At 41.2% G+C, this 25,005-nt stretch overlaps 2 protein-coding genes across 2 annotated transcripts in view; one reads left to right on the forward strand and one right to left on the reverse strand.

Annotated features, from left to right (window-relative positions):
• Positions 1-25,005, reverse strand: part of UBAC2 (UBA domain containing 2) — a 171,050-nt gene that overhangs the window by 117,628 nt on the left and 28,417 nt on the right. Inside the window, exons 2-4 of the mRNA XM_055426606.2 lie at positions 22,016-22,143; positions 19,654-19,773; positions 19,011-19,120 (exon numbers count right to left, since the gene is read on the reverse strand). Coding sequence (XP_055282581.2) covers positions 19,011-19,120; positions 19,654-19,773; positions 22,016-22,143 — 358 coding nt within the window. The remainder of the gene's footprint in view (positions 1-19,010; positions 19,121-19,653; positions 19,774-22,015; positions 22,144-25,005) is intronic.
• On the forward strand, positions 8,583-12,938 carry GPR18 (G protein-coupled receptor 18). The gene is made up of 2 exons (XM_055426608.2): positions 8,583-8,720; positions 11,780-12,938. The coding sequence occupies exon 2, from the start codon at positions 11,814-11,816 to the stop codon at positions 12,810-12,812; it is 999 nt and encodes a 332-aa protein (XP_055282583.1). The 5' UTR covers positions 8,583-8,720; positions 11,780-11,813; the 3' UTR covers positions 12,813-12,938.

Here is a 25,005-nt window from a genome sequence, read left to right on the forward strand (position 1 = left end):
CAGGTCCGCCGGCAGGTTTGTCGCAGTACCGTCTCAGGGGCTTTGCGACCCCATGGACTGTAGCCCGCCAGGTTCCTCTTCCGTGGGATTTCACAAGCGAGAAGACTGGGGTGGGTTGCCATTTCCTCCTGCAGGGGTTCTTTCTGACCCAGGGATCAAACCTGTGTCTCCTGCATTGCAGGTGGGTTCTTTACCATGGAGCCACCACTGGATTTTCTCTGCTCTGCTATTCCTAACATATCTCCCAAAGCTTTTGTAATTTGCAAATTTCATGAGCAAGCATGCTCTGATTTTCAAAGCAATCATTGATACATATTTATCAGGCTAAGCAGGGAATGAGAACACTAGAGAAAGGTAAATGCTGTTCCTTCATTTTCATATTATTGCAATAATACAGGCAATTTCCAGAGTGTAAGAGAGAAGCACTTGCAAGTGGAAGGCTCTGAAGTGAGCCAACTCTGGGATACGGTTTGCTTCTGCTCACCCTGCTTTTACACCCTGCTGGATGAAGGAAAGGCACTAAGGGCTGGAGATAAATACTCTTCAGATTAAGTCACTGGGGAAAGTCTCTAAAGGACAAATGGAGGAAAATCTACCCTACCCTATCTTAACATTAAAATTTTTAAAGCTTTTCAATTCATCCTTATCATGAGAATATGATAACTGGGTGGACCTAAAACTATGCCAAAAACATTGCCTTACATCAAAGGACGCAAGAAGAGTTAAGAAGGCAGTCTATGGAATAAAATATTTGCAAATCATATTATCTGATAAAGGATTATACCCAGAAAATATAAAGAACTCCTAGAAGTTAATAACAACAACAACAAAAAAAACATTAAAAATGGACAAAGGACTTGAATTTCTGCGAAGAAGGTATACAAATGAACAATAAGCACATGAAAAGATGCTCGATATCAATAATCATCAGGAAACAGAATCAAAACCACAATGAGATAGCAGCTCAAACTCATTAGGATGGCTACTGTCAAAGCAAAACAAAATAAATGTTGGCCAAGACATGGAGAAATTGGAACCCTTGTGCATTACGGCTGGGAATGTAAAATGGAATGGCCCCTATGGAAAATAGTATGGTGGTTCCTTAAAAAATTAAAAACAGCATGGCCACATGATCCAGCAATTTCACTTCTGGATGTATACCCAAAAGAACTGAAGCAGGGTCTCAAAGAGACATCTGTGCTCCCATTGGTCACAAGAGCCAAAACCCAGAAGCACACCAAGTACCCATTACCAGGTGAGCGGATAAATAAAATGCAATATATCCATACAACTGAATATTACTCGTCCTTAAAAAGGAAGAACACTGTGACACATGTTCTAACTCAAACGGACCTTGATAACATTATGTGAAGTGAATTAAGCTGATCACAGAGGATATACACTTACACGAGGTACACAGAGGAGGTGAATTCACAGAGACAGAGCAGAACGGTGGTGGCCAGGGACTGGGGGAGTGGGGAAGGGAGCCGTTTAATGAGCATGGAGTTTCAGTTTGGGAAGAGGAAAGATTCTGGAGATTGTCTGGGCAACAATGTGAATGTACATAGCACTACTGACTATACCCTAAAAATGGCTAAGACAGTAAAGTTTATGTTGTGTACATTCTGCTACTGCTGCTGCTAAGTCACTTCAGTCGTGTCCGACTCTGTGTGACCCCACAGACGGCAGCCCACCAGGTTGCCCTGTCCCTGGGATTCTCCAGGCAAGAACACTGGAGTGGGTTGCCATTTCCTTCTCCAATGTGTGAAAGCGAAAAGTGAAAGTGAAGTTGCTCAGTCATGTCCGACCCTCATGGACGGCACGGACTGCAGCCTACCAGGCCTCCATCCATGGGATTTTCTAGGCAAGAGTACTGGAGTGGCTTGCGATTGCCTTCTCCATGTGTACATTATACCACCATTTAAAAACTTTAAGCCACATCAAATTGTTCCAAGCTCACCTTTATGCCTGACTCTTACTAGACTATCGGGCGCAAATAACATTTAAAGTGGAATCTTCTCAAAGTCCTAGCCCAGGAACGCAAAGTCCTATAGAGGAAAACAGTTTCCTAAAAACAACAGGATGCTTCCCAGGAAAGGTCTCGAAGCCAAAACATTTTAGAGGAATGAGGATATGTCTCCTACATAATACTGCATAATGTAGGACTACTGATAAATTAACATAGCACACAAAGATCTGTATTATCTTATACCAACTAAGAGCTTTTGAAAACACGGATTTCAACGTCCCTGAGGCTTCAAACCATGGGAACGAGAAGCGCGCCATGGCTGGCTGTCACCTGTAGATGGCAGTAAAGGTACAGTGTTCATGTCAAAGCAGGCTTCAAGGAAAACCGGTAAGGGACAGCAGAAAACACAGGCAATTCAAGTTCTACGACATTAGATAAACTGTATTAATTTCTCTGATACACTGTGAGTGTTCATCTTGTGAAAACACATTCACCCCTCTCCTCAACCAACTCTATCTCTTGTCTCATTTTTTTTTGCTTGATATGTCTTTGTGATCATATCTATTTAGAAATATTATACACTCATTTTGGAGGAACATGGTAGTTTTCTTTCTTACAGAAAAAGAAATTCACGCTAGTGAAGTCAGAAAGCCTATTTATTGAGGTTTATTTTGTGCTAAGCACGGTGCTAGGTGCTCTGAGACGTGTGAAGACAGATGGATCAGGTCCTTGTCAACAAGACAGACCCAAAATGTGAATAATAGAGATGAGCGTCCAATCAAGGGGTGAGGAACAACACAGTTGTGAAAGAGAGAGAGCCACAGACACCTCCAACTCCCACCGCTAAAAACAGGCTCCCACGACCCACAAACCTTTTGGTGAGTTTTACTGCCTACGGGTGAATCCCTAAATGTTTTATCAGTTTGGCCTACTGTCTGAAATTCACACAAACAGAATCACACAGTATGAATTCCTTTGTGTATGGCTTTTCTCGCTTCACACCGTGTACACTACATTTGTCCATGCTGTTACAGGCACCTCCTGTATGAGCCATTGACTGCGAAAAGCAGAAAGCTGCTTACACAACTGATTTATCAACTCTGCAGTTGCTGAACATGTAGGCTGTTCCTAATTTGGAGCGATTAGAAATAACGCCCCTCTGAACATTCTTATCTATCATCTCCTGGTACACAGGAACACGCATTTCTACCAAGGAGTGGAATCTGAGTCACAGGTGTTATGTATCTTCATCTTAGTACTTAATATCCAGCTGTCTGCCAAATTCAAGCTCCCACCAGCCACGCACAAGAGTTCCTGGTTGCTCAAAACCCTCGCCAACACTTCTTACCAGTCTTATTCACTGTGGCCACTTTGGTGTGTGGGTAGTAACATCCTTATGACAAGTTTCAATTTTTAGTTCCCTGATTCCTTATGAGGTTGGGCGTACTCACACATGTTTACTGACCATTTGGATACACCCATTCTTGAGGTCTTCAACGTCTTTGGCTCATTGAATGGCAGCAATCTCCCTTGCAAAATGAAATTTACAGGCTGACAGAATCCAGCTACAAAACCTTCCCTGGGGAATATCAACTCACTGGTGAGAAACAGGGATAGGACAGGAAGTTCTATTTCCTCAGAAGATTTTTTTTTTGCTACAGATTGAATGACTACTTTGACTATTCTCTACTAAGTAGGACCAACCTCAGCAAAACTTACTGCAAGTACACCACCACAACAGAGAAACAGCGCAACACAATCTCACAATCTGAGCATCTTAAGTAAATATCCCTGGGTTACACCATCGAAACTACTACTGTGTCCTCAACATACTCTGCTGTTGGCATGGCGATTACATTCTATGACCCATGGAAAGCACTCAGACCTCTGCCTGATGCCTCTTTACCTCTGATAATACAGATAAGAGTAACGACAGAGATAATTTTTTTCTTTAAAATCCTAAGTAACTCTTTTAAAACCAATAACCTTCAACCTATAGACACCTATTTGTATTTTCTGTGTTTTCAGAATACAGACACTAAAAGCCTCCATCACACACACTGGATCACAAGGTCGGATATTTAAGTAACTCGATAACACACCTCTCATCTGTCTTTACCGGTCTTGACTCTCCACACTACCTTTTCCTTCCAAACGGCTATTTCACCATATTACTAGACATCTTCCCCTAGAAATTCATCTCTCTCCACACATACTATCTCCTTTAACTGTGAGACCAGAATCTGTAGGGGACAGCCCAGGACATCACAATAACCAGAGTTCTACTCAACCAGTTGTGCCCTGGGGACCCTGAATGACTCTCCAGGCAGTGAGTGAAACGTCACCCCACAAACTCTGGACCTGGGATTTTAGGGGGTCTAGAAGTGCTTTTACTGCCATATAAGCCTTATCCTAAGATCTTCTAAGTGAAAGAATCTTTAATATCTTTAGGCAACTCTACTTTCATTGCCAGTTTAGATCTATTCTAACTAGAATTATCTATCACTTTGGTTATCTGGATTCAACTTCTTTGCTGTGAGGTAAATAAATCATCTGATTGTCTATGCGTCTGCAAAATCGTGAAACTGAAAATTGCCAAGGAAGAGGAATTTGGGAAATGCTGAATTTACTATACTGTTTAAAAATCAAATGGAAAGGAGGTTGATACCAGTTTGACTATAACACTACAGCTGTTAAGCTGTTGGAGTCACAATAACATAGATGGAGACAAAGAGCCTTTTTCATCCAGAAACCACTATGCAACATATCTGGCCCCTCCAAAAAAAAAGAGCAGTGAATTCAGAAGCAAGCTTGAAAAAGAAAAGGGGTAGGGCACAAAGATTCCTAACATCAAAGTGGGAGACCATCAGGGCCAGGTAAGATTCTCACTCTTGTTTGCCCCCCCCACCTCTTCTTTGTGGGGACTGGCTGTCTACCCACTGCTCTGCCTTTGTCTGCTGATGGCCACCTGCGCTGGGCAAGATAAACAGTAACAACAGCAGGGCCCTCCTCATAATACTGGTCTGAGGAACTAGGATAAGCCTCGTACCTGCTGAGGAAAAGAGAAATGTGCTAAGAATGAGAAATACAGTTTTATCTGTGGCACAGACAAAATCTCTTGATATGAGAGCATGCTTTTATAATGGGGATTTACTGTGTAAGCCTATTAACTACATCCTTTCCGATAATTGTAAAATTGGCTTAACTAAATTATATTCGCTCTAAAACTGGCCTCGAGGGCTAAAATAAAAATTCATTTGGGGCTTTTAGTACCTAAAACAGAATTCAAAAATGGAGCGGAAATGGATGATTCCATAAGGTGAAGGGAACTCTGTGAAATCCCTCCTTTGTAAGGTGACAATTTTCTTTCACTCATATCCCAACATAAGTGAGGAAATTAAAGCTGCAAGAATGATTCCCGAATGAGACAAGTTCTTCCATCTGAATAAAAAATTCATTAGATTCAAGTATTAAAGAAGCAAACTAGACATAAAAGTTTAATTCTTGATCCACTGTTTATTCACTTGCTGCCAAATGGTTTGGGGGAATTTTTTAACTGAAATTCTTTTCCAGCATGAAATTATTGTGAGAAGCCTGGAAACAGAGAACAATGCTAAGGTGCTGCAGTGTTAGGGGTAGGGGGTAGGGTGAGGGGCTGGTCTTGTCTCTATTGTTCCTTGCGATTGGCAGGTTCCCTTCACATCAGCAAGTCAAAATGTCCCTGATGCTCATATGGGCTCAATATTTCATCCATGACTCCCTCAACTCTCGATTTCTTCACCTATGTTTTCAATCATATGTTCAACCAGTATTTACTAAATGGCAGTTAAACACATACACAGACAACACATGCAAACCCTCAAGGACCTCAATTTAGAGGAGGATAAAAGGCAAGTAAAGACCCAATAATAATACAAATATATGCCACTACAGGGGTAAGAAGCCAGTGCTAAAGAACCGTACAGGCACAAACAACCAGCTTCAGGGGTCAGAGAAGATTTCGTGGGAAAGGCCACATCTAACCTAAAACTTTTAGGATAAATAGCAGCCAGCCAGCCACACCAAGAGATGGGAGTGTGGTGGGAAGGTGTAAGAGCCTGTGAAAGGCCAGCAGTAGGAAGTCGCACTAGGCTAGGAAGGAAAGACAGGGCCCACCCTCAAGCTGTGTCCCTTGGTGCCTCCCCCTGAGAGACTGAGTCAGAAAAAGGAATCTCCCTGCGCAGACAAGGGGCCTTTTCTTAATGAGATCTATGCCTTTCCATACTTGCTGACTTCAGTAGCAGGAGAATACTAATCAGCAATGAATTTTAGAAGACCTGTCACAGGTTATATGAAAGCAGGGCAATGAAAAGATTGAATCTGCAGATAAGAGGTTCCTATCTCCAGGTAAAATATCAAACTCCTATCCTGCATATGAAACATAACTCTGTGTGTAAAAACTGATTATAATGTAACTCAGCAATGAGCATATCACGTCTAGTGAATAAATCAATGTAATCACCTCACAGTGGAAAGTCTTTACAGCAGCCAGGGCAGAAAGGGGAGGGTACTGAACTTGGTACCAGAAGAGACTAGGCCTGGATGTCTGAGTTCTCAGCAAGTCACTGGCCCTCACTGGGCCTTGAATCTCCATCCACACAAGAAATTGTAGCTTGGGGTTGCTGCTTGTGCTTCTAAAACCCATTCACCTGGCATTATCACAAAAGTATTTTAATCACCAAAGGAAAGTGTCTAAATAATTTGTAAGTCACAGATTTACTACAGTTTTGTCAGAAGAAAAAAAAGAGCATGTGCCCACAAGTTGTATTAAATCAAAAAAACCAAACTGTTAAGTTCATGTACCTTTTAAAAGCTGACAAATCATGCATAACAAAGTATAAAGATAATTAAAATTTTAGGACAAGCAAATGAAATTATGATTAAAAAAACAAAAGAAAAAATAAGTTAATATAGCCAAGCAGGCAATGATTGGAGTTGCTCACTTCTCTTTTCTTTGCTTTCACTTCCCTTCTTAGGTTAAAATACTCCTAATATGTAAATTATTCCACTCAAGACTCCCAGAGTCCTTTCTTTATTTTTTATTTTTTTGGTTTATTTATTTTTAATTGAAGGATAATTGCTTTACAGTATTGTATTGCATTGGTGTCTACCAAACATCAACACGAATCAGATACAGGTTTACAATGTCCCCTCCCACGTGAACATCCCTCCCACCTCCCTCCCCACCCCACCCCTCTAGGTTGTTCAGTTCAGTTCAGTTCAGTTCAGTCGCTCAGTCGTGTCCGACTCTCCGCGACCCCATGAATCACAGCACGCCAGGCCTCCCTGTCCATCACCAACTCCCGGAGTACACTCAAACTCATGTCCACAGAGTCGGTGATGCCATCCAGCCATCTCATTCTCCGTTGTCCCCTTCTCCTCCCGCCCCCAACCTTTCCCAGCATCAGAGTCTTTTCCAGTGAGTCAACCCGTCGCATGAGGTGGCCAAAGTATTGCAGTTTCAGCTTTAGCATCAGTCCCTCCAATGAACATCCAGGATTGATCTCCTTTAGAATGGACTGGTTGGATCTCCTTGCAGTATAAGGGACTCTCAAGAGTCTTCTCCAACACCACAGTTCAAAAGCATCGATTCTTCTGCGATCAGCCTTCTTCACAGTCCAACTCTCACATCCATACATGACCACGGGAAAAACCATTACAGAGCCCCATTTTGAGTTCCCTGAGTCATACTTTCCATTGGCTATCTATTTTACATATGTTAATGTATGTTTCTGTTACTTTCTCCATAACTCCCACCCTCTCCTTCTCCCCAACCCCCCAGCCATGACAATAAGTCTATTCTTGATGTCTGTGTCTCCACTGCTGCTTCCCAGAGTCCTTTCTTAGCAATTTATTGGGATGTTTTTGCCAAAGGAATTACTTCTAGTCTTCCATGTGATACACAAGGGTATGAAACACTGGGGACTTAAAAAATAAAGCAAACCAGAGTAGGGAAAGGTATGTGCAAAGCTGAACCAAGTAGCTGGGGGTGTCCAAATTTCTACCATTTAGAAATAGTTCAGTAGCAAAAAGTAGATATTCGATGATTTTAGGAACTTGTGGTAAAGGGTTCCCACTAAGTGCCACATTAGCACTTGGACTTTCCTGGTTTAGAGTCCACACAATCCTACCAGATGGGTATAACTCTATTTCAGCTCTACAGAGACTAAGTAGGAACAGAGGTTCATGATGTTTAAGTAACTACACAAAGTCACACAGCTTAGAAAGTGAATAAATTATACTATGAATTCTATTCTAGTCAATATCAAATCCCATTCTCCTTCAACAGATGATGCAGGCTTTAAGCACCAAAGTAAACAAAGTGAAGACATTTTTCTGTGATTCTCTTAAATACATTCCATCATTTCAAAGGGAGCTTATGCTAAGCATGACCTCATAAACAAATCATTTGTGAAAGAGAAAAACCACATCCAGGGCAAAGTCATAAGCTGAAAAAGCCTTATTTCAGCAAGCACTTCCTGAAAGAGACAAAGCAGCAATTGCAGCTGAGCGAGTACCAAGTCCTATACCGAGTATTTGAAACAACTTTTTAAAGCAACGGAACAGCCTAAAACAAAAGAAATATAGCGTTTTTTAAATACAGTTTCTAGAAAGAGCTATTTTAACACAAGCAACTCAAAGATATCTCTTTTACAGAACTGTGTTTACCGAAAAATGTTCTTCTCAAACACAGCCTTTTGATGGTCAGGAGGTAAGTAGCATTTAATCACTTTCATCACAGATTATCAGAAGTAATGTTGTACTTATTTGTTAAATCTCAAGATCTTTGTTTTAATAATATGTTGCTGAAATTATGTTGGTGAAGAACCTTCAAGTGGGTTATACTGTCATCTTCCTATGTTATTAATATGATTTTCATTTATTTTCAGTATTTTTTACATTAATAGTAAATGTAGTTTTTCTCAACTTACAGAGAATGTTGATTTAACAAATTGTAACTATCTTCAGGAGTCTTTATCACTTGGTTTTCAATTACACTGTTTCAAAGAATGTTGAAAGCTTTTAAAACGCTGACTTACAAGCTAATCATTTTTCAATATTTATCCAAAAATGTATGTGTGTGCATGGAGTACAACCTGTATGGTAATGCCTTTAAAACACATGCATCACACAGATTTTAGTCAACCTTAAGTAAATGAGCACAACTGTTCATGACATAAAATCAGCTTGAGCCCAATGAGGAGAAAAAGATTCATTCAGAAGAGGTTTATACGTAAGGAATTTCTGGGACAAAAATCAGGGATGAGGATGGGTGGAAGGAGTTCTGACACAAGAGAAAAGGAGGATACAAAATGTCATTTATATTACAATTTCTACTGCGGAAAAATTCACTGAAAGTTAAAAATAAGAGCCAAGTCTCCAAAATGATTTTTTTTTTTGGTATGATACTAGAGATTTAACTTCTCTATGTAGTATTTTTCTAATCTTATAGAAATTAATATTCTAGTCACCCCAATATGTGGAAATTTTAATTAACACAGGCTTTTAAATATATAGAATTCTACTTCAAAAATCGTATTTAACCTAAATATTCAGCAAACTTGGAAAGGTAGGAAGGAGGGAGGGAGGAAGAAAATAAAGTCCTATCTTGTCTTTGTCCACAGCAACTGCTCTAATTAATTTTAAATTACTGCCCACGATGTCACTGAGCAGATGGCCAATCTCCCCCACAGTTTTCACTAAAGAGCCTCAGGGTTGAACCGGAGGAAGCCCACTCTGCAAAGTGACATTTTTGAAGGAAACTTTCTTACACCTCCTTATTTCAAGGGGGATGCCACAAGGTTCCATCTGTTTGTAGCAAGTCTATTTATAAAATCACTGCTGCTGTTATATCGTGGGTGATGGAAGTACCACACAGGGGGGGCGGGGGTCAATGGTATTTACAATCACAACTAAACTCCTTTCCAAGTAGAAATGGGCATTGCCGGTGGGGTGAGGGGTAGAAATTATACAGTTTCTGCAAACACATAAAGTCACTGAGTGACTTCTTGTTAATAACTACTTGTCTCTGATACTCCTTTTTTAAAAACTTAACATTGACAAACGATACTTAGCCTTCCGTGTCTAGGGAGAGTGCAGAGCTGAAAGCCACTTTACTAGAAACAGCTGATTCTCAAGTGGTGTGCTTTGCGTACCTCTGCAGCCCTGAAATCTCCTCCTGGGACACTGGTAAACACCATCTGGAGGATTCAGCATTCAGTTCAGTTCAGTCGCTCAGTCGTGTCTGACTCTCCGTGACCCCATGAATCACAGCACGCCAGGCCTCCCAGTCCATCACCAACTCCCGGAGTTCACTCAAACTCATGTCCACAGAGTCAGTGATGCCATCCAGCCATCTCATTCTCTGTCGTCCCCTTCTCCTCCCACCCTCAACCTTTCCCAGCATCAGAGTCTTTTCCAGTGAGTCAACTCATGGAAAAACAGTGGAAACTGTCAGACTTTATTTTTTTGGGCTCCAAAATCACTGCAGATGCTGATTGCAGCCATGAAATTAAAAGACGCTTACTCCTTGGAAGGAAAGTTATGATCAACCTTGATAGTATATTAAAAAGCAGAGACATTACTTTGCCAACAAAGGTCCGTCTAGTCAAGGCTATGGTTTTTCCCGTGGTCATGTATGGATGTGAGAGTTGGACTGTGAAGAAAGCTGATAGCCGAAGAATTGATGCTTTTGAACTGTGGTGTTGGAGAAGACTCTTGAGAGTCCCTTGGACTGCAAGGAGATCCAACCAGTCCATTCTAAAGGAGATCAATCCTGGGTGTTCATTGGAAGGACTGATGCTAAAGCTGCAACTGCAATATTTTGGCCACCTCATGCGACCAGTTGACTCACTGGAAAAGACTCAGCATTAGACAGTTCCAACTGCACGTTAAAAACTAACCTGTCTATTGTTTCTATTTTTATTATTTCTTAATTTTTTTTTTGTCTATTGTTTTTAAGAGTCAAGTGCTTAATCTGTACACCATGGTATAAGAACTACAATAGCTTAGAATATGATGCTATGAAGAACTGTTTGCCACTAAAAAAAAAAAAAAGTAGATTTAATGGCCAATTAAGCAATGTTTCACTGACAAGCTAGAGAGTAGCTACTGTGGGGTCACCCTGCCAAAGGTTCCTTCCTGCACTCACCAATCAATAAAGCAAACTGAGCATCTACTATGTACTCATCAGGCATTGCAGACAACACAGCGGTAAGAAGGAAAACCTCCAGCTCTCAAATGAGAATATTTGAGAACTCAATATTCGGTAGTCAACCAGCTATATGGTTTCTTTACTCTCTAATACATAATTTATATATTAATATTTTGTATTTAATGAGTAATAATCCATTATATATTAAAATTATATTTAATGAGTAAAAATCAGACATTACTGAGTTACCAAATATTTAAACAGAATAAAGATGATAAAAAGTGACAAACTTAGAAGTCAAAATTCAGAATGGCCTTTCCCCAAGTAGTCCAAACAAAGGATACCTAATACAGGAACAACTGCTACCCAATCCCATACTACAGGGAGACAGAAAATGAATACCCTGGCCAGGGCATTGTGACACACCAGACCATCTTAAAGGGCTAGTACATATTAGCAGTAATACCCAGGGAGTGTATTTCTTAACAAATACTAAGACACATATATTGACTCTACGACATAAAGTACTCTCAAAATCCAGACGTGCCAAGCTGAGTGTAAGAATGCTAAGCATTTATTTTTCAACTAAGGGTCTCATTCTTATTTCTATTTTACAGTTTCTAAGTGTCATGCCCACCAACGAGCTGTAAGATGACCACCCCTCACAGTCAAGCTCAACCTGGCCTTCCTATCGACCCACATCCAGATGAATACAAGATCGCAGCCCTCGTCTTCTATAGCTGCATCTTCGTCATTGGATTATTTGTTAATGTCACTGCCTTATGGGTTTTCAGTTGTACCACCAAGAAGAGAACCACTGTGACCATCTATATGATGAACGTGGCACTACTGGACTTGGTATTTATAATGAGCTTACCCTTTCGGATGTTTTATTACGCAAAAGGCGAATGGCCTTTTGGAGAGTACTTTTGTCAGATTCTTGGGGCTCTCACAGTGTTCTACCCAAGTATTGCTCTGTGGCTTCTTGCCTTCATTAGTGCTGACAGATACATGGCCATCGTGCAGCCAAAATATGCCAAGGAACTTAAAAACACGTGCAAGGCCGTGATGGCGTGTGTGGGCGTCTGGATAATGACCCTGACCACCACCGTCCCCCTCCTGCTGCTCTATGAAGACCCAGACACAGCCTCCTCCACCCCCGCCACCTGCCTCAAGATTTCTGACATCATTTACTTAAAAGCTATTAACGCGCTGAACTTCACTCGACTGGTATTTTTCTTCTTGATTCCTCTGTTCATCATGATTGGGTGCTACTTGGTCATTATCCATAGTCTCCTTCACGGTAAGACCTCGAAGCTGAAGCCAAAGGTCAAGGAGAAGTCGATCCGGATCATCATCACGCTGATGGTGCAGGTGCTGGTCTGCTTCATGCCCTTCCACATTTGCTTTGCTTTCCTGATGCTGGGAGGGGATGAGAACAGCTACAACCCCTGGGGAGCCTTCACCACCTTCCTCATGAACCTCAGCACTTGTCTGGACGTGATTCTCTACTACATCGTTTCGAAACAATTTCAGGCTCGAGTCATTAGCGTCATGCTCTACCGTAATTATCTTCGGAGTGTGCGCAGAAAGAGCTTCCGCTCAGGCAGCTTACGGTCACTAAGCAACATAAACAGTGAAATGTTATGAATCGTCACTGTTTGCCTTCAAGCTCTTTAAATACACTTTACTATCTATCTTAGGGTCAGTGGATATTCTCTAGGATATCACCAAGTCCCTTCTCTCCTGGAAAATAAAATAAACTTAAAAAACCCTTCCTCTTTTGTGGGATCTAATTATTGTGGTAGCATAATTAAATATACTGAAACATTCCAATTCATTATTCTTATATTAAAAACTTACATAAAACACTTGCATGAAAAGGAGAAAAGCATCCAATTCGTGTTTCAGATTCAGTTCAGTTCAGTTCAGTTGCTCAGTCCTGTCCGACTCTTTGCGATCCCATGAATCACAGCACGCCAGGCCTCCCTGTCCATCATCAACTCCCGGAGTTCACTCAAACTCATGTCCATAGAGTTGGTGATGCCATCCAGCCATCTCATTCTCTGTCGTCCCCTTCTCCTCCCGCCCCCAATCCCTCCCAGCATCAGAGTCTTTTCCAGTGAGTCAACTGGTCGCATGAGGTGGCCAAAGTATTGGCGTTTCAGCTTTAGCATCAGTCCTTCCAATGAACACCCAGGACTGATCTCTTTTAGAATGGACTGGTTGGATCTCCTTGCAGTCCAAGGGACTCTCAAGAGTCTTCTCCAGCACCACAGTTCAAAAGCATCAATTCTTCAGAGATCAGCTTTCTTCACAGTCCAGCTCTCACATCCATACATGACCACTGGAAAAACCATAGCCTTGACTAGATTCAAGCCTTTCTAAATACATCATTGACTGTTTGGATTTAACCCTATGTGCAAATGAGAATTACCTGATCTCAAATAATTGAGCTACCATTTGAAATAATTTGAATTATTTTCCAACTAGATGCAGCTCCCTATAGTTTGATTTACACTCAGAAATGGTGGTCTAAATCCAGTTCTTTGTGTTCTAAACATAAAACTTATGGGATTCCTATACAAACAACTATATTCAACTCATCATTGTTATTGATGTACAGCAAAATCTGCAGAAGCAAACACCCCGAGGGGTGATAAAGGTCATTGCTATCAGCTCTCCCCTCCACTGAATTCATTTTCCTTTAGAAACAGACTACAGCCACTCAATAAATCCTGAGAGCCTAGTATGCGCCAGACTCTACTTCAGACTAGTGGGGGAAACCAAACCTGAGACCCTATTTCTGCCCAATAATCTAAATTCATTCCCATGACATGAGGTTTCTGCTATATGGTGAAATATGTTGTTCAGTTGCTAAGTCACGTCCTATTCTTTGTGACCCCATGGACTGCAACACACCAGGCTTCTCTGTCCTCCATTATCTCCTGGAGTCTGCTCAAATTCATGTCCGTTGAGTCAGTGATGCTATTATAACCATCCCAACCTCAGCTGCCCCCTTTTCCTTTCACCCTCAATCTTTCCTAGCATAATTGAGTGGGCTCTTCATATCAGTAGGCCAAAGTATTGGAGCTTCAGCATCAGTCCTTCTGATGAGTATTCAGGGTTGATTTCCTTTAGGATTGACTTGACTCATATCCAAGCCTTATCATTTAATTCCTCCTAACAAAGTAACCAAGTGAAGTCTTGGACCAAAGGAAGTCTTTCCTTTTTAAACATATTAATCTGTAAACATATTATTCTAAATATTATGAAAGCACATAAATGAGTTAGCAGTAACTTCCTCTTTGCTGAACAACCTGCGTGACTCTTAGCATGATCATCTCCTAATGGGACTAAGAATCAAATAAATGCACTGGCTATAAATATATTTCTATAACATGGGAAAATAAATATTCTTAAAGAAAAAAAAAAGAGATAAACACAAAGGAACCCAATCATAAAATAGCATTTTCATACCAGATCTCTTAGATGGTCTTCCAGTCTTGTCCTTCTGCTTTAAATATAAAGAAAATGAGGTCCACAGAGGTTATGTGACTTGCTCAGCTAAAGCACCAGCATTAGAAACCAAGTTTAGCTCTCCTTTCATGTCAACCACCAATTTTTCAATAGTAAAAAGCAAACAAGATCACAGAATATGTAAACATTCTCATAGCTACATAATGAAGGAGTCAAGACGGTACTGAGAGAAAACTGCTTGAATTTTTTAGCTTTATTAGTCAAGTGAGCAAGATACTTAAATATCAACTGAATATTGCTAAAACAAGAGAAACCTCTATTTGACATGTGCTATACAGGCACAGCCTACTCTCACCTATACAGATTAATCTGCTCTTACATAATTTATTAAATGACAACTTCTCTGCAATGACTTTTCTTGATGAGAAGAATCTGAGAGCATGTGGTACAAGTCTTTATCAACACAAAGTCAAAAAAGCAAAAATGTATGTCACGGTTCTCACAATAAAACATAGATAATCTGAAACACAGTTAATTAAAAATAATTTTATTCTGCATTGTAATCAGATACACTTTAATATGATATGTAAAACTTCAAATTCCACTTTTTCTGCAGTGATTTGATTGTGGGAAACAATATATAACATCCACATATAAATACTAACAATAAAAAAAATAATAGGTATGTAAGGACAGGTGTGTGATAAACATGGGTTATTGAAAGAAACTAATAATATAGCTACTTTCAAAACCTAATGGTTGCGTTTTCTGAATGTCAAGTAACAGTCATGAGAATCTATTACATGCCAGGTATAGCTTCTTTGTAAAGCACCAGAAAAAGAGATGAACATGTCTGTGGTTCAAAGACCTCACCTTACAGTCTTAAGGGGCTACACTACAACCAAGGCTACCCCTTCAACATTACGAGGGTGAGGCAGGGAGTACAAAACGGAAAGCTGGTTTGCCCTCAGTGGGCGAGGAAGGTGGCACAGGAGGCCCAGATGATGACAGTGATGATGGGAAGCAATTAACGCTAAGGGGCATTTTAATAAACGTGTTGGACTGTACATAAAAGGTCAAATAATCCTGCTGAAGGACAACAGGGTGCAGAAAGAAAACCAAGCAGATACAAGAATACAAATACACAGCAGGCCAAGACTGACCAATGGGAAAGCTGAATGACCAATGGGAAACTCTGGATTGGGGTCAGATTACAAGGGCTTTGAAGGAAAAGGAAAAAAAAAAATATATATATATATATATAGATGGGCTTCCCTGGTGGCTCAGAGGTTAAAGCATCTGCCTCCAATGCGGGAGACCCGGGTTCGATCCCTGGGTCGGGAAGATCCCCTGGAGAAGGAAACGGTAACCCACTCCAGTATTCTTGCCTGGAGAATCCCATGGACGGAGAAGCCTGGTAGGCTACAGTCCACGGGGTCGCAAAGAGTCGGACACGACTGAGCGACGGAACGGAACGGGAACGGATATATATAGATAGATAGATATACACATATAGGATGGGGAAGTTACTACTGCTATGATGTTTGCATAAGTTATTTAATTCCCTGTCAAGTACAGAATATGACCCCCCAATTTACATATGAGGATTTTCTACAAACTGAGCTCAGGAAATAGAACTTGAGAAGTAACTTGCTCAAGATGACACATAAGTAACACATGGCAGAGTGAGGAAACCTCAATTATATCTGGTCTATGTGATGGCAAAGCCTATGCTATTCACACTACTCCAGACAGCCTTGATGCCATCTTGGAGTCTGATTATCATTCTGAAGAAAATAAGGATCTGAAGGTTTTTAAAAGGAAGATCAGTATGGTCAAACTTCTATTTTAGAAAGACAACTTCTGAAAACAATGCATGAAATGCTTTGGAGGTGATAGGTAGACTAGTTAGAGAATTATTATAAAAATCTAGGCAAGAAAAGTTAAAGATTAGTTAAGACTGAGATAATGACAATATATAATGAAGGGATGACTTATATAGCACTTTGAACGAACAAGGCTCAGTGACCTACTCAATGACGAGAAAAGGGAAAGAGTTCCAGCTTGGATGACTGTGTAGATGGAAATGCCTTTAATTAAAATAAAGAGTACAGAAGGAGGAGGAGATGAGAGCACAGAAAGAGAGGTGACGAGAGGAGGTGAGAGCTTCTGAACACGACGAATTTTCTCGGAGTCTTAGACGTCATTAGGAAATACGAGTAAAGATCAAGAAAGTCATATGAACTGGAAATAGAGAACTGGGACACAAACAACGATGTTAACGATAGCTGAAGTCATGAGAGTGGACAAGATGGCATAGAGAAAGCTTTTGGCATAAGTGTGAGAAAGGAGCTACTAAGAGTAATAAATAAGGTCAGAAAGGACCAGGAGACAGTAGTATGCTAGGACTCAGGAGAGCAGGTTATTTCATGAAATAATGGGATGCCAAAAGCATAACAGTGTGCTATTGAAAAGTCAAATAAGACAAGTGAAAATAAGCCACTGGCTTCAGAAAACAGTTGGTCACTGATGACCTTTATAGTTTTAATAGTGGTGAGCTTTAAAAAGAGAGACACAATTAAATAAGAAGTGAAGAACTGTTGGGAGTCAAGATAAATTTGGCACTGATGAGAAAGAAAAAGACATTATATGGAAAATACGGCACATAATGCACATAAAGCACACTGACCAAAAAGAGGTAATGTCTGAATTAACATCCACAGTCTTCCAAAGGGGATCCTATAACTTTTGAATTTACTCAAATTTGCAATTCTTGCTATCAGTTAAGATATAAATAGGCAAATGCCTTCTTGCCTTAAGAATTGATTAAAAAAAAAAAACACAGACACATTACCACCAACTTCAAAATTGAATCAACATTCCTTATATGTACCAGTTAGGATTCCATAAAGAAATGTCATTCGTTACAAAGAAATAACTGTCACTCCACTCTATGTACAATAGAAAAAATAAGTCCTCACAAGAAGACAATGTAAATAATAATCAAAAGCTATGTTACTACCCACCCCCTAAATTTATTCTAACATACCTGATATGTATAACCTTTCCACAACTCAACAGGTCTTAGAAAGAACCAAAAGAATTGGTCTCGATGAGAAATGTGTGGGAAAAACTAATGATTCAGTAATGCTGCTTCTTTTCTGAATCAATACAGCATCATTCCTAATGACTATACCATCTTCCACAATAGCATAATAGTTGAACTTCTTAATCTAACTGAAATCACAACCCATGAAGCTCAAAAACTGCATAATTATGACACAGCACTTTATTTGTCACCACGAAAAGATTATTCAGAATTAAACATTCATAAGACAACTAAAGATCGACACTCATGCCAAAAATTCAGTAAGTCCACTACAACTGTTAAGTATTAATGACATAAGTGTGAGAGCTATTAGATCACTGCTGCTGCTGCTGCTGCTGCTGCTAAGTCACTTCAGTCGTGTCCAACTCTGTGTGACCCCATAGACGGAAGCCCACCAGGCCTCCCCATCCCTGGGATTCTCCAGGCAAGAACACTAGCCGTATTTTAAAAATACAGATCCAAAGTGAAGCTGGATCAAGATACTTGCATAGCCTAATAGTTCTTAAAAACACATACTGAAAATTAAAATAAGGCTTAAATTAGAACACATGAATTTTTAATATACTGTATCTTTATGTCACAGAATCTCTTAAATACAGTCTCAGAAACTTCAGTCAGAGATGCTTCAATATCGTTTTTATGTGTTAACAACTCTGCTCCTTGCTGCTGGTTATTTCACAAACTAATACATGTTTTTTCATTTTGTTTTTAAAGAAGACCAACACAATATGAAAGCACAAACACTCTACAAGTTAGCTTGCCCGTTGCAGATTGGTCACAAAGTCTTAATCTATATATTGATTTTCTTTTATATTTGGTGGAAATTTATAAACAATACCATTTTACAAAAGCATCATTCTTCAGAAGCCTAACTTCAGACAAATTAATTGTTTTCTAATTGAATCTAATGAAATGTTGTCTTTTTGTGTTTAAGTAGTTAAAGTTACAAAGATGAAATTCAACTATGAAAACACAATTCTATCTTCAGGACCAGAACAGAAAATTAATTTAAAATTCTCTAAAATATGAGACTTGAAAGCTGAAAAAATGACTGAGAATAAAATCTATTTTTCAGATCTATTTTATCTGCTTCAAGAACATAATGAAAATGTATGTATACACTGGATTATTTTACATATAAAATCCATTTTCACTACATCTAAAAGCTTAAAATATTTTTTACTGACTTTCATGTACAATAATGCTTTAAATCAGATTTACATAGTTATGAATTAAGCTAATCTTTAGGAGCTACTTACAATCCAGAAGGCAAATTCCTGGCCGTAGTGACACCAAAGGAATACCGCACAGCTTCAACAAGGATGAAGTCACCCACCGCTGACAAAACCCAGGAGCCCAGCAAAAAGGACTAAAAACAAAACAGGAAGAACATTAGAGGGAAGAGTCTTCTAAAAATAACCTTTATTCAATTAAAATCAACTCAGGTTTACACATATTTTTTTAAAGTTTCTTTTTGTTCCAATAGACTTTTCAAAATGAGGGATTAAAACTGTATTGATCAAATGTTATTAACTTCCATAATTTCTAAGTATGTTGAAGAAAAGATATTTATAGCATGACTTATTTTTACAAGTAATACACTAACCATTAAGCAAATTAAGTGATTAGAATTGTATTAAAAGTCCTAATTAAAGTGGTTATTGCCCACTTGCACTGATATTACTATCTATTTTCACCATTATTATTATTTTATTATGCTAAAGGCTTCAATTTCAAATTTTTCTTTGGTTAATGTCCATGCTCCAAGTCAGAGAGAGGATTATGTAATAAAAAGACAACTGTTAAAAATAACACCAAGCTAACAAAAATACTTAAAAATAAGAAAACAAGTATTTTTTCCCCGTAACCAAAGTAACAAAGGGAAAATACATAAAAACTTACTGCAAATTTTCTGCTTCCATATCTTCTTTCAAATATCCTAAAATTATAAATAAGCAGACTACTGCAGAAAGTATCTTTCAGGTCAAGGCAAATTATTCGTCCAGAAATCAACCTCCAGATCTACAGATGGGGAATTAAAAAAGAATACCAAATATGAGTAAGCTCTGTTGGGGGTCTCTTCGTCAGCAAACTTGTCATGTTTACTTCAGACTGCTTGTTCCTAACATTCTAAGCTCAGATTTCCCAAGGCAGAACTGAAGCTCTCCACTTTTGTGGCGGCTCTTAAGAGACGCGCACTGAGGGCATCCTAGGGCGTCCTAGGAGGTTCTGGCAGGAGAGTGGGGCTATTCTCACTCCTGGACAGAGGATGGTTGTCCTCCACCCAGGCAGGGCCAGCCCTAGAGCACAGATGCCCACAAAGTAGTCCAGGAAAATGGGACTGGTGCCAACTTAGCCAGATGAACCAAAGTAACACCACCCCATGATCAGAAAGGCGCCAACTCGGGGCCACAGGGCCCTGACACTCCCTTAACAGCAGTGTTTCTCAGGGCTGGCCAGATGCTAGAATCCCCTTGGGATCTTTCTAAAAAGTACACCAACTCTTAGGCTCTCTGACTTGGCTGGTCTAGGGCAAGGTCTGGGCATCAAGAAAGAAAAAAGGTTATACAGGTGATTCTACTGCATGGACAGGGTTAAGAATCATTCTATTACAGCAACTGAAATCATAATGGAAGCTCTATGATATTCCCACAGAAAGCAGTAGTACAGATACATAACTCAGCCACAGGAACCTGGTGAAGCCCACCTGAGCAATGGCATTAATGACATCCCTATGAAGAAAAAGTGCCAGGCTCGAGAATGGATTAGCTAGCACACCGGCCAAGGCAGGAGAGGTGGCTTCAATTTCTAATCCAGGAAGACCCCACGTGCCTTGAAGCAACTAAGCCAGTGCACCACAGCTGCTGAGACTGCATGCTGCAACGACTAAAGCCCCCACGTCCCAGAGCCCCTGCTCCCCAACAAGAGAAGCCACTGCAATGAGAAGCCCAAGAACTGCAGCTAGAGAGCGGCCCCTACTCGCTGCAACTAGAGAAATGCCCCTAAAAAACAAACAAATGAAAAATTAAAATATTGTTTTAAAAAAAGAATGGACTATCATGCTAAAAATGGCTAATCAAGAATTTAACAAAGAAAAGGTGGCAGATTATAACCATAATTTGCACTAACATTCTGTGATACTGTGATTTATAAGTTAGAAATGGGGCTTTCCCGTGGCTCAGCTGGTAAAGAACCCACATACCAATGCAGGAGATGCAAGAGACCAAAGTTTGATCCCTGGGTCAGGAAGATCCCCTGGAGAAGGAAACAGCAAGCTGCTCTCCAGGAGACTGGTGGGCTACAATACAGGCCATGGGGTCACAAAGCGTTGGATATGACTGAGCACATGCGTGCGTGTGTGCACACACACACAAACATTTAAAAAAGATATGTTTGGTCTTTGCCCCTGTTTCTAGCATAGAACTCTTAAAGCCCTTGGAATTTCCAAAGTGAAGAAAGCCATCATGCTGTCTTTTGTCAGATTAATGAGGTGACTTTTGGAAGCACCTAAGAATGGGGACTGGCTTCCAGGAAACCAACCCTGTGATTAGAAGGTTGGAACCTTCAGTCCCACGCCCTGACCTCAGGGAGGTAGAGGAGCTGGAAGGTGCATCAACTAACAGGTGGCCTGTGAGGTAATCAATCCTGCCTGTATAATGCCCTGGAGGAGGGCATGGAAACCCATTCCAGTATTCTTGCCTGGAGAATCCCCATGGACAGAGGAGCCGGGCAGGCTATAGTCCACAGGATCGCAAGGAGTCAGACATGACTGAAGCAACTTAGCACACCTGCACGCCTGTGTAATAAATCTTCATAGAACCCTTAAAAGGACAGGCCTCTGAGAGCTTCCCAGGTGATGAACACGTAGAGATTTGGGGAGACTGGGGCAAAAATCCAAGAGAAATTTCCTATTGGTTTAACCACCACCATAAAAGAAATTCACAGACTCACAATCTGCTAGAGCTGAGAGAGCTTAGCACATCTAACAGATGCTGAAACTGAGGCAAGTTTCTGCAAACATGAAGTATGCAAACTAATCACACCAACAGAACAGACTTAACACTGTTTAAATGACTTCATGATAATCTGCTTTGCTGACATTATCAATAAATACAACTGGAAAAGTGACTTGTTAACGGGATAGTAATCATAAATATTTGTTAGAAACTGAGGCTGTGAGACACTGAGGCTGGCAGAAAGGAGGGCAGACCGGAGACAAGAGGCTTGCCTTCTCCTCTCCTGGGGCCAGAGGAGCGGTGCTCACCTGCAAGTCGTCCTTGACAGCCTGGAGGTCGTACACGAAGAACTTCTGACAGTGCGGCAGGACGAGGGCCAGCAGGAGGGACAGGGCGCTGGGGACCAGTAGGAGACTCTTGGATACAGGTGCCTTGTCTGGGGGGAAAACAACATGGCTTTCAGAACCCCTGTCCCTAAGATTCTAAAGACCATACGAATGAAAAGCAAGAGAATTCACGTCTTTTGAATTAGAATAAAGACAAAGTTCACATGCTCTGGAATTTAATTCTTATTAACATACATTTTCAAAATATCGCCCTGCAGAGGTAAGAGATCAAAGGGCGCTGGGAAACACGTGGAATCTGCTGACGGGGGCTTCACTGTCATCTGGTTTGTATATGAAACCAAACCAAGTTTACTTTCATAGACTACCTTTCAGAAAAGCAGCCAATGAAGTGTAAAGAAACAGAGAAGTATGCTTTCTATCAAACTGACAAGTCAGTTCTTGAGCGTGACTGGGATTCACGTACATAAACATTTATTTTAAGAAATTTAAGTTGCTCAGCTGTGTCCAATTCTGCAATCCCATGGACTGCAGCCCACACGATTCCTCTGTCCATGGGATTCTCCAGGCAACAATACTGGAGTGTGTTGCCATTCCCTTCTCCAGGGGATCTTCCTGACCTAGGAATCGAACCCAGATCTCCTACATTGTAGGCGGATTCTTTACCATCTGAGCCACCAGGGAAATTTAAGAAGCGGTTAAAAGTGCTATCATGGCTGACTGCAGTGGCCTGCTGAGATTTTCCACAACAGGCACCCCCGGAGCCCTGTTTGAATCTCACGCAGCCTTCAAATGACGCTCGGTTTCCACCTCCTTCCAAGCAGTCGCTCCCATTTTAGCCTGGGGGGCTTTCCCCACCCCACACCCCTGTCCCCAGATACTGCTTTACCAGTCAGGGTTTGGAACTTACTGTGCCTTCCTGACTACATTAAAAATTCCCAAGGAAGAGTCTTTAAGACAATTCTCTTCTATATGCTTCTGAATGCTGGCTATAAAGCCTAGCACAGCTCCTTGAGGGAATGAAATATCCAGATCATCAACACTCAAGACCACAGGAGTGTCACCAAAAGGGACCTTCTCAGATCATGTGAGGCACACTTCAACGGTATTCATAACAAATTCCCTGGGAATGAATCCACTGGTCACGGTCGGTGGTGTGGTTACCGCAACTTGTTTACGTATATAAAAATAGCCCAACTATTTCCTCTCTGGGAAGGTCTTACCAACAGCGAAACTCAAACCACGGGAAAAGTCGCTGCATACTGCCTCTGCCACCAAGATGCAATCAAGGCTCCAGGGAATCTAAAAGCTAACAGAGCTCCCGACCCCCTAGAAAACGGAGCCCCCACCGCCAAGGAACTCAAACGTACAGGGAAGCACTACAGCTGTGAGCCTGACCAATTCTATTGAGTGCTATTTCAACCGCAGTTCTCCTCACCTGCGAAATGAAGATAAGAGAAGCTCCCTCAGAAGTCCTATGAGAAGTAAATGAACTAAAGAATAAAAGCAGGGAAAACTGCTCCAACCACGGCAACCACCATCCCAGGGATGACTGAGACAAGCTCCTCCCTTATCATCCAGACAGAACTGAGGATCGAGCATGGGTGATAAAGGTGCACCTTGAAGGTTTCCTTCTTGACCCTGGACTTCCATCTATGCTTGAGAAATGGGCCCCATCGTTTATTCCTGACTCTTCTTTGTAGTCTGTTAGGAACCACTGTAGGTTCATGGTCTCAGATCTCAAACAGACACCTCCACTGAGCAGCAACGCTACTGCTTTTCTCCAGTAACCTTCCTGCTCCACATTCTCGGTGGCTTACATGTCACCATATGAATAAATGGACAGTCTGCTTTGGTGTCCTCACTCATATCTCTACAATGAACAAGTTCCTGCTGCTGGGGACCACCCATCACCCCGAGGCCCTGGGATACAGTAGCAGATGATGGACAAAGCTCCTCCCCCATGGTGCTTACAGTCTAGACAGCAGAGAAAAGAAAATACACAAAGTGAGGTAAATAAGTATCATGACAGACAGAAATAAATGCTACGGGAAAATTAAGCAGGGTAAAGAGCAAGACTGTGTGACCTACCATGGACTTCCTGCTCTCTTTCCAGGTAAGAGACAGGACTCTGCCCACCCACCCCTGCCCCTGACTGAAGTGGGACATAGCGATATGATCTGCTTTGACCAAATCAACATGACAGACGTCACTCCCAGGCAAATACTGGACAGAAAGTGACTGTCCTTAACCTGGGCCTTAACCAGTGCTCAAGATGGAGGCTAGATTATGAGCCAGATCCCAGCGTGGAAGACAGAGTGGAACACGTCCTCCTGGGTGACTCACAAGAGAGGGAGGCCATCAGTGAGAAACAAAGCTTGTCGTTGCAGACCCCTGACGTTTTAAAGCTGTTGGCTGCTGCAGCCCAACTAACTAGCCTGCCCTGGTGTAGGGGGAAACAGTGCTGGTGGGAAAAGAACAGGGTGCTTAGAAGGCCCTTCTGACAAGGTGAGATATGAGCAGACGCCTGGGGATGTGGGCCTGGCAGGTGCCTGGGGAGCAGTGTTTCTGGCAGAGGGAAGAGCAAGTCCAAGGGCTGTGAGACAGAAATACTCTCCATATGATGAAGTAAGGCTGCCTGGATGGCCAAGAGCAGAATACACGCGGAACAGACAGGCAGGCTATAAGGTCAGAGAAGTTGAAGAGCAAACAGTGGAGAGCCCTTAGAGGCCACAAGGACTTTACCCTTTCCTCAGAGAGTGACAGGATGCTCTGGGGGAGGCTAAGGAGATGATAACGTGATCAGACGTGTTTTCAAAAGATCGCTTTGGCGGCTAAACTGAGAAGAGATTATAGGGAGGCAAGTGGACAAGAAGCGAGACCAGTCAGGAGGCCACCATGATAATCCAGACAAGAGATGATCACAGCCTGGACCAGGGTGATTTGGGTTGGGG

Source organism: Moschus berezovskii, chromosome 13 (assembly GCF_049115385.1).
Source record: "Moschus berezovskii isolate FMDL1 chromosome 13, NW_MosBer_1.0, whole genome shotgun sequence".
Classification (NCBI taxonomy): Eukaryota; Metazoa; Chordata; class Mammalia; order Artiodactyla; family Moschidae; genus Moschus; species Moschus berezovskii.

Bases quoted from the DNA above. Each gene is read 5' to 3' on its own strand.
- GPR18 (XM_055426608.2), top strand. From the start codon at position 11,814: ATGACCACCCCTCACAGTCAAGCTCAACCTGGCCTTCCTATCGACCCA.